The 16,520-nt window shown below is 31.5% G+C and overlaps 1 protein-coding gene across 2 annotated transcripts in view; it reads left to right on the plus strand.

The window, feature by feature from the left end:
* Positions 1-16,520, plus strand: part of LOC145297641 (lysophosphatidylcholine acyltransferase 1-like) — a 306,578-nt gene that overhangs the window by 201,101 nt on the left and 88,957 nt on the right. The window contains exon 3 of one of the 2 annotated variants that reach the window (XM_080143748.1): positions 7,201-7,418. The exons of the other annotated variant lie outside the window; for it this stretch is intronic. Within the exon in view, the coding sequence (XP_079999874.1) occupies positions 7,201-7,418 (218 nt within the window). The remainder of the gene's footprint in view (positions 1-7,200; positions 7,419-16,520) is intronic. 2 annotated transcript variants of the gene reach the window in all.

The following is a 16,520-nucleotide window of genomic DNA, read 5'->3' on the forward strand; positions in this document are numbered from 1 at the left end:
GAACGAACATAAGGGACTTCCCCATTATAAAAAATAGGGAGGATGTTGGAATATTTTGGACTTCTAATGGGGTATGATCCCACAGTTGGGCGATTCTATTTATAAACGATGCTGCTAGGAACTGACGAATCGAATTAATTCACGTTTTGCTACCAACCAATCAGAAACCAGAATTGCTTTATAAATATTAAAACTTTTCTGGAGCGATTTCACTTTTTTTTTTTTTTTTCCGTCTCAACACGGTAAGAATATTTTGCTCTGTGGAACTGTCTACTGCAAACAAGTCACCTCTCAGGACTTGTGTGTAACAACGAACCATCTGAAACTAAACCTGGCTTACACTTCAAGATCTACTCTGCTGTTTCATCCATAACTGAGGTGGGGAGAAAACTGATTCATGCATTTCCCAAAGATATTTGTAGAAATGGAGTAATAACAGACAGAACTCTAATATGTTACACCATACCCACATTCTGTCAGTAATGTTTGTACCACTGCCACTTACAGCAAGGAAGATGTTCATTTGATATTTAGATATCTTGGATTAAAAACAGTTGCGATGGATCAAATCAGTGATCACAAATACTGAAATGTTTTGTTGATAACTAAATGAAGAACATTAGCCCAACTCTTCTATTCTTATCTCAATCCAGATAGATGTTGTTATTGTTATATAAAATGTTTTGGGAAGATCTACTTGGTGGAACCCATCTTTCTACAGGTACACTGGTAGTACTGTTAGTAATACTATCTAACCCATAGCAAAAAAAAAAAAATATTTAGATTGGAGGATTAATAAATTTATAAAAGTGAGCATAATAGTTCAGATGGAATTTCGATCAAATCCTTCGTTATCTGTATCTAGGACTTCTACATCAAATTGAACTCTCCAACCTTTTAATAGTTTAGAAAAAAAAGATGGATTTATTCGTCTAATTGTCAAATTATTAAAATCTAAATTTCTTCTAAAGTTTCTTATCCATGTAACATAATGAAGCAGTAAATATATATATACATACACACAGAGGGTGGAACGATAAAATTGTTGCCCTAAATAAAACTACAGCCTTATTTTAAAACTTATTGAAAAAAATCAATTCAGGTAACTTGATTATGTAGTAGAGGTGACACTTGTTCAATGTAGCCGCCTTAAGCCTCAATCACCGCCTCAGAATGGGTTTGGAACTCGGAGCATGTGAGTTCTGACATGAGCTCAGGGAATACTCTGCAAATGGCGGCAATCAGGCTGACTTTGGTGTTGTGGGAGATCATATTGGTGATGTTCTGGATGTATGACCAAACAAAGTAGTCCAGCAGGTTCCGGTCAGGAGAGGAAGGGATCCAGTGAAAGAAGGGTACGAAGTCGTAGCACTCCTGCATCCAAGTCTAGGTCTCTTTGGACATGTGGGCCAGCATTGAGTCCTGTCATACCCAGGGTCTGCCACCGGCCACCTGATCGCACCAGGGGATCACCACATCCTTCAACACATCCAGGTAGACTTTGGTGTTGATTTGCAGCCGACTTGGAAGATGATAGGTAGCATGATGTAGCCCTCACTTGAAACCGCCTCAAAGACGATAGCCATGGCTGAAAACCTTTTTTACATAACTTTTTTACATGTCTGTTGTTCGTGGCAATGTAGCGATGCATTCTGAGAATGCTGGCAATGGTTCTGTTGTCATAACTTGAATCTGTAGAGAGTATGAGTTGTACAGCGGTGCCTCTCTGATCTCACTCGTCGAACATTGTGTCACTTTTAGACATTATAGAAGACTCCGATCACTCTTTGGATTTGTACACAACTGGCTAACTAGTAGATGGTTTAAAACAAAAAAAGAAAATCGGTTTTCATCAAACGGAAATGGAATCCTGTCATCTTTCTAGTGCAACAATTGTATCGTTTCACCTTGTATATATTTTTTACATGAAGCAGCTTGTTATATCTGAGAATTTGTCAGTTTGTCCATTGATTAAAATACCATTAAGCCCCACTGTTCTATAAATAGGATATCAAATTCCTTTTCAAAATCTATAAGATAATATATAATAATACTGCTTACTTACTTTGAAGTAAGGATAAAATTTATCTATATTCATCAACTTATCTCCAAGAATTGTTGTAACCCTTTTATAAGTTCTAAAAAATTCTATTTGCTCGATAATGTATTAACTCCTATAAATGAGTATTACAATAGTAAGTCGCTAACTTATTGCCAAAAGTGCAATGTAACTACTTGTGTTAACCATAATGTGTAACTTTTATCTTGAATGTATAGCCTCCTGATTTCGAAATACAGTGTAACCCGGATATAAGAGACTTGCACATATGAAGTTTCCCCTCCATAGTAACAAAAACTGAGATATCCTTGGGTTTAATGGATTAAGATTATATCATTTCATTTGCTAAATGTACAGCTTTAATGGATATATTTTTGTTTGCAAGCACTTCTATAAGTGTAGTATACAAAAGCAGTATGTCACATTGCAATTTAAAATAACATTTTTCAGACATATCCACTCATCTCTATAAGAGACTGTTCACCATTGGTTTGTCACTTTTAAGTTTGAAATAGCGTTTTCATTGTTCAATGCATAGATTGAACGAATGCTTCTCCAAAATGTTTTTTTGACGATTAATGAAATCGTGATGATGAGTGTGAGCTGCTAGCCATGTGTTTCTTGCTTGCCAGAGGAAGAAAAAGGAGAGGCTGGCTTATTATTTTAGCTTCGTTAATTGCATTTTTTCCAATTATTCATTGTCAAACACTGTGACTAATCTTGTTTAAACATGCAGATTACCACAGAAAATAAACTGAACAATTAATATTCAAGTCTAATCTAGTGATGATTAAGGTAATCCAATTAATACAGGGGGAAGAGGGTATTAATTTTTTTTTATTTATTTACTGCTAAAAATATATTTTTTTAGTTTTATTTTCAACTTTATATTTTATTTTATTATCTAATAAATTAGATACACACACATACTTGCCATTTTTTGGGTATGAATATCTGATAAGATGTAAAAGCTTCAGGTTACAACTTGTGCTCTTTCCCACAGTGAAGAAACTCAGTATTGCCGAGTAGTCACAACTCCAAACTCAAAAATTAAAAATTTGTTTTTGTGGAGTTGTGACAGTCAGTGCAATCATAGGCTGAATTTTTTTTTTTATAAAAACAAGGTTAATTTCGGTTTCTCGTTTTTAGGCATACTCTACATTTTTTTTTTTATGAAACTTATCGTGGACAGAATGGCCGACACTTTATGAGCATGAGTGTCTATGTAACTTTGCGGTTTAGTTGTCTAAGTGTGAATGAAATGGTCCCTCAAGAAACAGATTTTTTAGAAATGAATAGACTTTAATGAAACTCATCTTGTTTCCTATTTCTTGAAAACCAACATGCTCTCTGCATACAGCACATCACAACACAAAAATATCCCAAAACAAAGTCCATGGTCCATAAATTTTCTGTTGCTTCATTTCGACTAAAGCAACATCATTGATGATAGTATAACTCTTCTATTAACAACCCAACAAACCCCTGGAAGGAATTTAAATTCCTTTTAATTTAAATCAACAATGCTTTTATTTCTTTTTTTTTTTTTTCTCCAAAGATATCTAACACTGACTACCTCTCTCCATCATTATGAATTCTTATATTAAAAAACACAACAAAAATATCTTAACATAGGGTGTACCTCCTTCTACAGAGACACCTACAGTTAGATCAAACAAGAAAAAAAAAAAATGGCAATGGATATACCATAAGCCCAACTAACTTCCAGATGAAATCTGAGTATATTTCATATTTTCATTGTTCATTTATTTTGTTAAAAATTATTTGAATGTTTTCACTATTTTTGCTGACAAATCTGACAAGAATTTATTCATGAAAATAAGGTTATTATACTTATAAACGGTTCAAAAGAACTATTTTTCTCTAATTCTCCTGAACACTCAACTAGTCTAATAATGCAAAACTAGTAGAACAACTCATAGTATTGAGGATGGGATATAGTATGTGTGTGTGTGTGTGTGTACCTTAATAAGTCGAGGGTTCAGTTTATGGGACTTTCTCAGTACTAATACCACTATCTATTAAACTCTGTTAATTGCAATAGATGCTCTGAGGATATTGCATAAACTAAAACCTTAACTTATGTATTTTAAACCAAATAACCAATATATATATATATATATATATTGGATTTATATTTTGGGATTTTACCGTCATTAGATAATTTACCTTTCACCAGACTATCCATTCACTTGAAATCACCTTTTTCTTCACCATATTCCCTCTGCTTCACTTTGTTATCAAGTAAGATCTTTGACTTCCTTGCAGTTTCATCAAATACTTTTGTATGCAAAATCCGATCCCGCATTTTGCTAATTCCTACCCTCTGATGAAAAGGAAAGTACTTCTTCGAAACTCCACGGATTAAGGACTATCCACTTATTTAGTGTTTCCTTTTCAGATTAAATACGTTTTTAACTCTTTTTCAAAGTGTTTTTTTACTCTTTTGAAAATAGAGTACGATTATGAATATCTCCAATGTCAAATAATCCTTATACACTGTGAAATTTACTTTATGTATGAAAACCAAAGAGGAGAGATATAACATATGACAAATATTTGGAATCAAGTCTCCCCTTGCTGTTATTTCAGATCATTTGAAACGATAGCAGCAAATTTTAGTCTCCCCCTCTATCAAGGCCAGAGGTTTTAGGAGAAATATCAAATATTTTGTAATTCATATACAAAACTATGCAAACAAATGATTGAAATATTTTATGAGTATATATATATATATATATATATATATATATTGATTTATTTATAGCCAAATTGAATATTGAAATACTCATATTTTTGGTTTTATGAAACAAAGCTACATGAAAATGTGCAAGCTTTTGAAGATTCTAATACTATTCTATGGTTAAAATTTTATAATTGGTAAAAAAAAGAACCTATATTTTCAAACAAATAGAATATGCCCAAATTAACCTACATATGTATATATAGTGTCCTGGCAAGCCAGCTTTAGTTTTGCTGTTTTGGGATGAATTTTACTTGTTTTTTTTTTGTTTTTTTTTTTTTTGCTTGGTTGTATGTGTGTATATATATATATATATATATATATATATATATATATATATATATATATACTCGGGTTTTTTTATATTCAAAAGTAATGGACTAATGAATTGAACGAGGTTGTTAGATAGTGCTCAATAAAAAGAGCTGATAATACTTGTTTATTGTTATATAAACATGCTCACATCCCGCTGCTACAAATAGCCACTTGTTTCAATCAAACAACTGATATCATCAGGCAGCGACTTGACTATTCAAAAGTTCAATGAATAAGATTATTCATTGAACTTTTGAATAGTCAAGTCGCTGCCTGAAACAAGTATATATATATATATATATATATATGACAAACCTATGCGAGTTAACTAACGTTTCAATGTGAGTACATGTACATATCACATTGCAAAATCAAATCTTGCAGCCCTAATGTGTTGACATTTAAATGCTGGTTTACTCACATGATCAGTTCTCATATATTTTTATAAAACTCTGTATTTAGCAATTTTGAAAAAGAAGTATTAGTTCTAAGTTCATTTTATGTGTGTTAGTAATTTACTGGTAAATTTATAAACTTAAGGAAACAATTGTTAATGAAATTAGTTTTAGTATAGTAATAATAGATATTATACCTGTATTACTAATGTTGGTTTAATATCATTAGACTAGACTGTTGTTCTGGAGATTATTTTAGAATCTTCTGTAGCGAACAAATAATGGTTATTCTTAGATGTACTCCTCCAAACTGATACATCTACTGATGAACAAAACCTCTCCTGCAAAATTTGATCTTTATAAATAAATGCTTGTCAGCCAACTAAATGATGCCATGCAAACTCAAAATGAACCAATTGTCAGTCTTTTTTATTATTCTATATTCTATTTTACCTTTGACATTAACTGCCTATTTTTTTTTTCATATCCTCTTTTAGAAATGGTCAGGTATAATGCAAAATTTGATTACCTGAATGGAAAATCTGAATGACAAACTTCAGCAATGCATAAAAGTTTTTAAATGTCTTTGCCTGTATTGTCACTTACCTGTGTTTGAAAATATTTGCAAGTATTTTTTATAGTATTACATCAGGTATTGATTTCACTTTTGTTTTTTTTTAGGATTAATTCATAAATCTTTTGTTCAAACAAAATTTATTTTAGAAGGTTCAGTTTGCTATTAAAATTTAACTTAAACTGCTCCTGCCATCTACATATTTTGGAAGAAGTGTAGGGAAACATATAACCTGGAAAACTGAAGATTTTCAAGTTTAATTGTATGCCCATTTTTCCAATAAAAATATGGTTTACTTTGAAAAAAAAAACAAAACAAAAAAAAAAACACCTTCATGGAGGTGTTTTTGTATTGTAAAAACGCAAATGGCTTATCAAAAAAAATACTGATAATGTTAAGAATTTATAAGTGTAACCCTCAGTTTCCACACTGCAAACCAAAATTTCATGCGCACAAACCGCATCAGAAATGATAAACCATGAGGGTAAAGAAATTTAACATAGGTTATTTCCCCCCTCTTCTTTTTCTAAAAAAAAAAAAGAAAAAAATTCGTGCCTGTTAAAAATTTCCCTAATTGGCAGTAAATAATAAAACTGACTCCACCCGGGAGGTAATGTCCTTGAAAGGTGAACCTCCTTGAAGTGCACAGGACATCAGCTGTTCCTCAATCAACAGGGAAACTGCCATTTTAAAAATGGCTAATGCTCTATTTTCTTTGGAGCAGAGGTAATTCTCATACTACACTTTCCATATTACTTGTATCCTAACAATTCTACCAAAATCAACTATAGAGAATCAGTTTAGATTAAATTTTTATAGCAAACTAAACTCTGCCTTCCCTCAAAAAAAAAAATTACTTTTTTTTTTTTTTTTTCATTCTTTGTGTAAAAACAAAAAAAAACTTGATATTTGCAGTGCTTGAAAAGCAATTAAATTCAAATGAAACAAGAACATTTGTTTACAGGTTAAACCGCAATGTATGTAATCCTATAAATATGCCGATATATATATATCTATGTATTTACGTATCATTAATTCAGTTTTCTTAACTATTACACATAATTTTTTCATGAAATTCTGGTATATTTTCTAGTGTGCTGCGACCTCTGATTGTGATCCTCTGCCGGGCGGTATTTTTTACCGGAGGATTTCATTGGATATCGGTGAAAGGAACGAGGGCGCGTACTGAAGAGGCTCCGATCATAGCCCTGGCCCCACATTCTTCATACTTCGATGCCTTGCCCGTAGTATATCTAGACTTAACGACGGTAGTAGCAAAATCCGAAGCAGAATTTGTGCCCTTTTTCGGAAGTATGCACCCCTTTAATATTTTTATGATTACCAACTTTCTTTTTCTCATGCTCCAACCCACAGGCACCCCCTCCATTTTTCCATCTTTTTAGTTGCTTTGCAATAGTTTCAATGTTTTTAATTGTCATCAACTGCTTAATTGTTGTTGTTTTTGTACTTCTTGCTATTTGTTTAATGTTGTCACGTCGCATATATTAAAAAAAAAAATTTAGTACAATTTTTGTTTTTATTACATTTTGCGCAACTGCCATATACAAGCAAATCATCAGGTGCCTGTTATATGGAAAAAAAAACTAACTGCATCAAATTGCCAGATTCAAAACACACCAACAACATAACTCTACTATATAGTCTGAACAAACCTAAAATGTGAACAGGTTTTAGGCATTTATTTTATTTCATTTATTTTTTTTATATTTTACTTCAAAGTAAATTAAAAGATTGACTAATGTTTCGTAGGCTGTCGGCATAAATCTTTAGCCAACATTGTATAAACAAAAGAAATTCGTTTTTGTGTTGAAGTTAACATGTTGGTATTTCTCAAGTGGAACAGTTTGGTATCGTTTAAACTTTTCACTTTTATTTTTGAGTTATTTTTTATGTTTCTTTGAAAATGTTTTCCGGTGAAAATAGTTATTCGGTAATATGCTTTATAATTTTAATTATGAAAAAAATTACTTTTTAATTTTTCTAATTATCTGTATGCTAAGGAAATTGTCTTTGTTACTTGAACATTTGTATTGAAAACGACCTTTATTTTTTTGGTTTTGAAACTGATATAAAATCATTTAGATTATTTGAATTATATTTTCTGTTATGTCATTTTGCTTCATTTCATTTGAGAGTTGCTTTGTTTTCTCGTATTTAAAAAAACAAAACAAATAACTTTGAAAAATTTCATCTTTCAGCTTGTCTCTAATCAATTTTTGTAGATGCTTAAAAACATTATTTCCGACTTTCATGAAAAAACTTAGTTATTTTAATCATTTTATTTCATACTTTCTGTGTTTTTTACTTTCTATTGTTTATTTTTACTGTCTTAATGCAAAACCATCTAAAATAAAGTTTCTATTGCAGTATTAATTTTAAACATTTATTTTTTTTTTTCAGTGTAGTAAAATAGTTATTCCAAATTTGACAAAGTGGATATGGCATAAATGAAAGTTCTATTGAAACCTAGAAAAATAAATGACTTCATGAACTAATAAAATTATAATTTTATATCCCATGTAATAAAGTTAAATGGTCTTAAATAAGTGCAGTTTAAAATAAGTTGGTTAATATATACTCATTATTTAAAGTTTATGTTCTTCACTAAAGCTATTGTATTAAACAAGACTTTTTATTACTTAAATATATATTTCAATTTTTATATCAATAATAATGAGATTCCGGAAATTCCAAAGATGCTTCTTTCTTCATTAAATTTTTTGCTACATCCAAATACTATGAAATGTAAAAGTTTAAGATTATAACATCATTTTATAGCAAAAGTATAAATTATATATTTTTAGTTTATTTTTGACATATATATATATATATATTACCATAATTCTGTAATTAATCATGAAAAGAATTGTCTGCTTGTTTACGTATACAATAATTGTTATATTAATATTAAGTTTGAATGAATTATTAAGTATCAAGTTAAAGAAAGTTACTTCCCTTTAACTAAAGAAGAGAGTTATTGTCCCTGGAAAGGGATGACTGCCAGAACAGTTTAGGAGGCAAACATGAGTGTTCATCACAAGCTCTAAATCCTCACATATTCAGTAACTTTTACATTAGCAGTTTAATCTGCAAGTTGTTAAATTGGTTAACCATTATACCTTGTGTTTTGATAATTTTTGAGTTATTCAAATAACACATATGATCAAATGTAACAATGTATCTCCTCTAATTTACTGTGTATTGGTAATATTATGATCATGCTAGCTAAGGGATGGTCAAGCAAAATTTTAAATAGCATGTAAATTTAAATAGCACTTTTAAAGATTTACAGTTTTTGTCTGCAACACCATAATAATTAAAACAAAAAATTATTCTCTAGATTCTTTGAAAACATGATTCAAAACTTGATAGTAAAAGAGAATAATCAATAGCTTTATGCTCTACTCTTGTCATCATGTAGCTCATCAAAGAGACAGTTGCTGTTTCATAATCAGTAATCAGTCTATGATCATAATTTTCACAAAGTTCTGTCTCGTGAATGATTTTGCCAATCACTCCTGGTGATTTTCTGTAACTCATCAGAGATGAAGCTTCTCTTTTTCTTATGTCTCTGAATGCCATTACTTTAGAGGATGTGGAGTCATTTGTATACCTTGAGTCCACCACTATTCTGTTCGAGTAGGGTGCAAACAAGTTCAATCATTGAGTTGGGACTGCCAAATCCACATGTGTGAGCGTCCAAAATGGTTCTTGTGATGGCGTCAAGAAATCTCATTATTAACCAGGAGGCATGTCCATAAATCTGTTGTCCAGTTAATCCTCATCTATGGTCAGTGATAGTGGTCAATTGGTGGAAGTTAAAAATCTTTGACATTGAGTTCCCACCACCTTTTGTGTTCTGGTCGGTTAACTGTGTCCTAACTGCTGTTTTTCACTAATGCCTCAACCTGAAGTCTCTGCTGTCTTATTGCAGCAACGTCTCTAATTGTTAAGACATGCAGTTCATCACTAGAATTAATTTGTAATGTAAACCTCCTTACCTCTCTGCTTAGATGACGTAAACATATTTGTGAGTAACTGGAGATCTGGCCAGCAACCATTAAGGAGGACTTGGCTGAATTTTCACATCCACAGGTAGTCCACCTTCAACAGTGGAATTGTGATTGTTTAGTCATGACAAATTATAAAAATCCTGGTCATGGAAGAATGCAGAAAACAAAAATTGTTTAGGCATTAAAAGTAGTTTTTTTTTTTTTTTTTAAATACTAAATGAGGAATACTTTCCATTACAGTTAATACTATGCATCTAAAAATGAGAAAAACACGCTTGAAGTGTCACCATTATGTGAATAAGCTGAAACAAAACAAAATGCCAATGAAATTTTTATCTGATATCATGTTTATCTAATAACAAAACCAAATGAAAAACCACTTTTTCATGCCTAAACAGATTTTTTTTTCTCGTGTTCTTCTATGACCACGATCTTTAGAAATTGAAGCCATCTTGTTCAGGACTGCTGTGCATGGTCCACCATAGTTTTAGATGTAACACAGGCCAAGGAAGAAATTGGCTTGACCTGATCAGGATGAACTCTGTTGCAACACAACGCACACATGTTCTTCAATTTCGAGTTTTTTGGGGTTTTTTTCCATTGTATCTTTGAATATTAGTTTGGATCTTCCCAGATTCCTCCCTTCTTTGCACATCTAGGAATAAAGTATTTGTCATGGTAGTTTTTCAGGTTCAATTCTTTCCACGTGTCCTATCTGAGATTTTCCTGTATTAGTAAATATGACAGGTGTTTTACATTACTTTTACTGATACAAATCGTTGTCTACTGAAATAATTAACGATTTTGTCCTTTTACCGATTCTTCAAACTTAAAACATCTTTAAAAATCCAAATCTTCTCTGTTAAAGACATTCCTATAGATCTGATTACAATAATATTAAATGAAAGATGAGGAATAGAAGTTATATCTAACTTTATTATATCATCAGAACAATAAGGAAAAGTTAAGGGGAAATTTAAGAAAGAAAAAAATGACTCTTTAGACCATGACATTTCAAAGCTAAATGCTTTTCATCAGAAGAATAAGAATTTAGCATTGAAATGCCATGGCCTAAAGAGGATTTTTTTTCTCAAGTTTCCCTTTAACTTTTCCTTATTGTCCTGATGATATAATAAAGTTATAACTTTTATTCCTCATTTTTAATTTAATATTGTTTTTTTTTCTTCGCTTGATAGTTTTTATTTTGATAAATTTTGCTTTGTTAAAGATTTAATCTTTGATAACCTAATTATTTTAAATATGATTACTATATTTTCCAAGTTATACATATGTAAAGACTGCATGAATTATTAAAATCACATTCTTATTTCTGCAGTCAGTAAGTCTGAGCTAGAAAAAAGATCTACAATTGTTCTTAAAGATCTGCAGCTCCGGTCTTTTGAAGAAGTCGTTATCATACCAAGAGATGTTCAACCTATTAAATCTTTTATGGAATCATCTCCAGGTTTTTCTTTTTTGCAAATCACTTGCCTTCAACAAGATATGGTGAATTTGAAACAAGCAATTTCCAAAAGGAACGCTTTAAGTGTATTTTTTGAGCTTTTGACTTGATCATGTTTGAAAGAAATTATGCATATAGTTCGTTGTAGGAAAAATGCATTTGACATTGAACGGAGAATAATTTGAATCATAAATAATGATCACAAAGTTCCTGATACACAAGTCTGTTAGAATTTTTGAAAGAAAGATCAACAGGCTCTATACACATTTCGGCAATTCGCAACTCAAGTTGACAATTGAAAAAACTTAGATGAGGATTAAAAAAAATTGTGGTTTAGATGAGAATAGAAGAATATGGCTGATTGGTTAATCAATTGAGCTTTGTTTATATTGTTTAACTGTGAGGGAAGTAAGTTTACAAAGCTAGTTAAATATAAAGATAAGAATCTAAATCTAATTAGTCTTTCTGCTTGCTATATGTCTTTCCATTTCACTCTCTACCTACAATTTTAACCGTATTACTTTTTGTCATGATATTCTCTCGTTTATAATGAACGATTCCAATGATTTTATTCTTTGCTTTATTGCTTTTGACTTAATAGAGAGGGTGATGAAAATGATAGTGGTAGATGGCATAAAATAAGAGTAAGAGTCAAACAACTTACTGAAAGAGGGTGAGAGTGATAGATAGAACCTTGGTAAAAGATGGGTCACTTGTTGAGTTAATTGCAAATTGCAGTTAATTAAAACAATTAAAATGATAGTTTTTGGATGCTTGAAAAAAAAAGAGGACTATTTTAGCATGTATTTTGTGTGATTAAAATATTAAAAAATCTTAGGAAAACAAACGTTGATTAACTCTGCTTTTGATATAATATAGCTGTATTTATATCGGTTAGCTAGTTTTTACATTAGGTAATCAACGTTTGAATTTTCATAAATGGCAATCCCTTTTTTTATTTTTTAATACCGTTTTTATTATTTTTTTTTGCTTTTCATCAATATTTAAAATCAATTTTAAGTGTCATTTTTATCTGGCGTTTCCTTTCTATCTTTGGATACATTACTTTTGGATGTGTATTGGAATGTGTGTGCTTGGCCTAATGATGGATATGATCGTAGATTATGAAATCAGCTAGGCCAAGTTAAAATCCTATTGGATCTATTGTGGTCAATTACTCACTAATTGCACCCCCCCATCCTGCTATGGGTAAAAATAACTTGTGTTCAAACTAATTGTATACAATGAATTGTTTGTAATAGGTGTTCTTTGAGTATTGAAAAGGGTTGATATGCCATAAAACTGACAAACCAAACCTTTTCTTATTCTCCTTCCTCGTACATGAAAAAGCAATACATGTAGACTTTCCTCACTTTCACTGTTTTGTTTGTTGTAATCTATATATTTTATTTTTAAAATCCTCCAAAATGCCAGATCCACTTTGTATATTGAAAAAAAAAAGGTCTTTTCTATTACTAATAATTTTCAAATTGATTTACAGAATGCTGCTCCCCGTCTTTTTAATTTTTATTATTTATTTAGAATTATCTATTGATGTTATTAAACTACAGCATTTTGATAGCCTGAATAATGTCTAGTTGAATGAGCATTATTAACGTTCACCCTTCAAATCACTCTCATAAGCATAACTTTTTTTATTTTAAATGTATTGGTTTCTTATGAATACAGGATACTTCCTACATTTATTAACTTAGATTTATATCTATCTAAGGAGATCAGGTAATGTTTAAAGGTTGCGGTTAGAGGAATGCAAAAAAAAAAAAAAAAAAAATTCTGCATAGATATTTAAAATCGTTTTCTTATTTTTGTTAAATAGTATGTTATCTATATAATAGTCTGCTTGTTCCTTCCTTAGTCTGTATGCTATGCTTAAATACAATTTTTGAAGGTCAAATTTCTTTAAAAAAAAAAAAAAAAAAAAAAAATTAAGTCTAACATCACAAAACTTGGCCTTAAAAAGGCCAATCTTGCAGCCCTGGATAAGAATGAGTGACCTCCATTTGATTTAGCCTTGTTTCAAATGGTGTGAAAAAGGAACTGTTAATTTCATCATACAATAATTCTTCACCAAAGAAAGAAGTTGGCAAAATGTTACATAAACAAGATTCAAAAGAAACGAGGGGGGTGGGTATTGTCTGGCAAAAGGTGCTGAACTAAAGGAGTAAATAAGATTGTTGCTTGCAATGTGATTTTATTTGTATTGAACTATGTAGTACAATATTACTTTCTCAGTATTTATTAGCACTCATTAATTTATCTTGAGGTCAATTCTATATTTAAAATCAATTAGCACTGTTTTCATAGGAATGTTAATTAACTTATATTTGCATGTTAGTTTTTCTGTCCAAAAAAACTAATATTCTGTACCATCCAGAAAAATATCTGATTAAATATATTTCTCATTCCATGGAATTTCCACAGGTCCTGCCAGTTTTTATTATTTAATAAATACATATTTATATAGTAATATATATTAAAAGGTTCCAGATAGATGGAGGAATGCATCAGTGGTCATCATTTGTACGAAAGGAGACTACAGATATAAAAAAACTATTGGCCAATCAGTCTTCTGCCAGTTACATACAAGTTATTATCTCAGGTCTTGCTAGATGTATACTAGACAGTTATCAAGAAGAACAAGCAAGTTTCAAGGCAGATTACTTCATCAACCATAATCAAGCTGTCGATCAACTGCAAGAGAAAGTCAATGAATAGAAGATCCTTCTGTGCTTTGCCTTTGTGGATTACAAAAGGCTTTCTATTCTATAGTTTGATCCACTGTTCACTGCCCTTGAGAACCAAAGATTTGACTCTACATACATCACCTTGCTGAAATTCCTGTATAGTGGGGCTACCTTTATTCTAAATCTCCACCGTGACAGCAACAAGATCAAGCTGGAGAGAAGAGGAAGACAAGGTGACAACATCTCGCCAAAACTCTTCATAGCCAGTCTCCAGGATGCGATAACCAGTCGGATTAAGTGGGAGGGTAGAGGAGTCAACATCGATGGCAAACACCTGTCACATCTCATTTTTGCTGATAATATAGTACTGATCGCATACTCTCCTCAGGAACTAAATGACATTCCAAACATGCATCTTGTGAAGACCGAGGTGATGTTGAAGCAGCATGCTGCTAAGTCGCCAATTATTGTTGGAAATATCATTGAGGAAGTTGAAAGCTGCATCTACTTGGGAAAGAAAATTACGAAAGATGCAGATCTCCTCCCTGAGATAAAGAGAAGGATAGCATTGGGATAGGCATTTTGTTTTTAGATAAACATGACATCAGGCTAATTTAGGTTGCCATTTTGTTTTGCTTCGACTTTCTGCATAATTGAAACATTTCAAGCATGTTTTTCTCAATTTTACATGCATAATACTAATGGATTCTAAATGGAACTGACTTAATATATAACAAAAACAACAGCAAAAAAACATTTGTAACCTATACAGAATTTTTTTCTCACATTCTCCTCTATGACCATTAAACACTAGTAGAGATTATTCTGTAGAACTTTGTATAAATGTCATAATTGATCCATATATATGACCGATACAATACCTATTCTCTTGATATTCGTTTCATTTTTATCTATTATTCAACTTGAATGCACAAGAATTACTTTCCCTCTCGCCATATCAAAACCCTAAAATATTGGGATGAAATAAAATACAAGTCTAGTTGCACTGATTAATAGTGACACCTGGCTAGACATAGTGCCTGCCTCATCTACCATATTCTTCTAGAAGAGTGAACTCCAATCTGAATCAATTCAAATTACCAGATGTAGAGCTTCCATTGACAAGTTCAGTCCTCATCCATTCTCCTGTTATCATCGTGCCAGTCGCAACAATAAATAACATCTGCTGTAAATGCTTTCTCTTCCCAACTAGAAGGTATAGGTTTCGATCGTGACGATGGAAACTCACCAGATGTAATTGCCATTTGCTATTGTAATGTGAGGTAAAGTCATTAATGTTTTATGATACGTGTCTTGACATCTTTTTGACTAGTAATTTAATGAAGTCAGAAAGTGAATCGGGATTTGTCACCTGAGACATAAAGGGTTAAAAAAATCATTTTACTTTTGTAAACAAGATTTATTATTCCAGTAACAGTGAAGAATTTTGGAGTTAACTGGTCTTTACTCGCTTCATTTCCTTTATAAGGTTGGCAGGATTGTAAGTTAAACAAAGAACCTTGCCAAACAGTGACTTTTGCATCATGTCTTATTGATAGTGATGCAAGTTAAAGCTTTGGTCATCATTGCAGCTGTCTGGGGTTTTCTCTCTCTCTCTCTCTCTCTCTCTCTGTCCCCCCCCCCAAGAAGTTCTGTCTTTAATAAATCTCAACCTTAAAATAGAATAATGATAATGCTAACTTAGTAAGACAAAAAAACCTGTCATATTTAGAATTGAACTGGGGTTCTTATCTTTGCTGTTAGAGCTAGCCAGATTAAGTTCCTTAGCATTTCCAAGAATTGAAACAATTATGATACCACCATTAACAAGGAGTCACTTAGTCTCCAAAACTAATTGGCTGAATTGCACCAAATTTGACATGAACCATCCCTGAGATCCTGAGTATGTAATCTGACTTATATACTAGCTGAAGTACCCATTGATGCTGGCATGAATATGTTAATACTATTAATTCTATTAGAGACAAGCACCTGTCAGCTCAATTTCACAGGAAAACTCTAGTCTGTCTACCGGTTGAAAGAGGCAAACATCTTTCTGAAAATATCTAAAGATTATTTCATGAGTTAAAAATTCACAAAAATTGCAGTCACTGGTTATTTACCTGAAACAAGTTTTGAGGAAAACTTTAGCTGAGAATCTCCTTAAACCAACCACAATTGCACTATCTTATAAAAGTGTGGGATGGCTCAA

This window comes from Euprymna scolopes, chromosome 18 (assembly GCF_053919585.1).
Source record: "Euprymna scolopes isolate OS-2025 chromosome 18, ASM5391958v1, whole genome shotgun sequence".
Lineage (NCBI taxonomy): Eukaryota > Metazoa > Mollusca > Cephalopoda > Sepiida > Sepiolidae > Euprymna > Euprymna scolopes.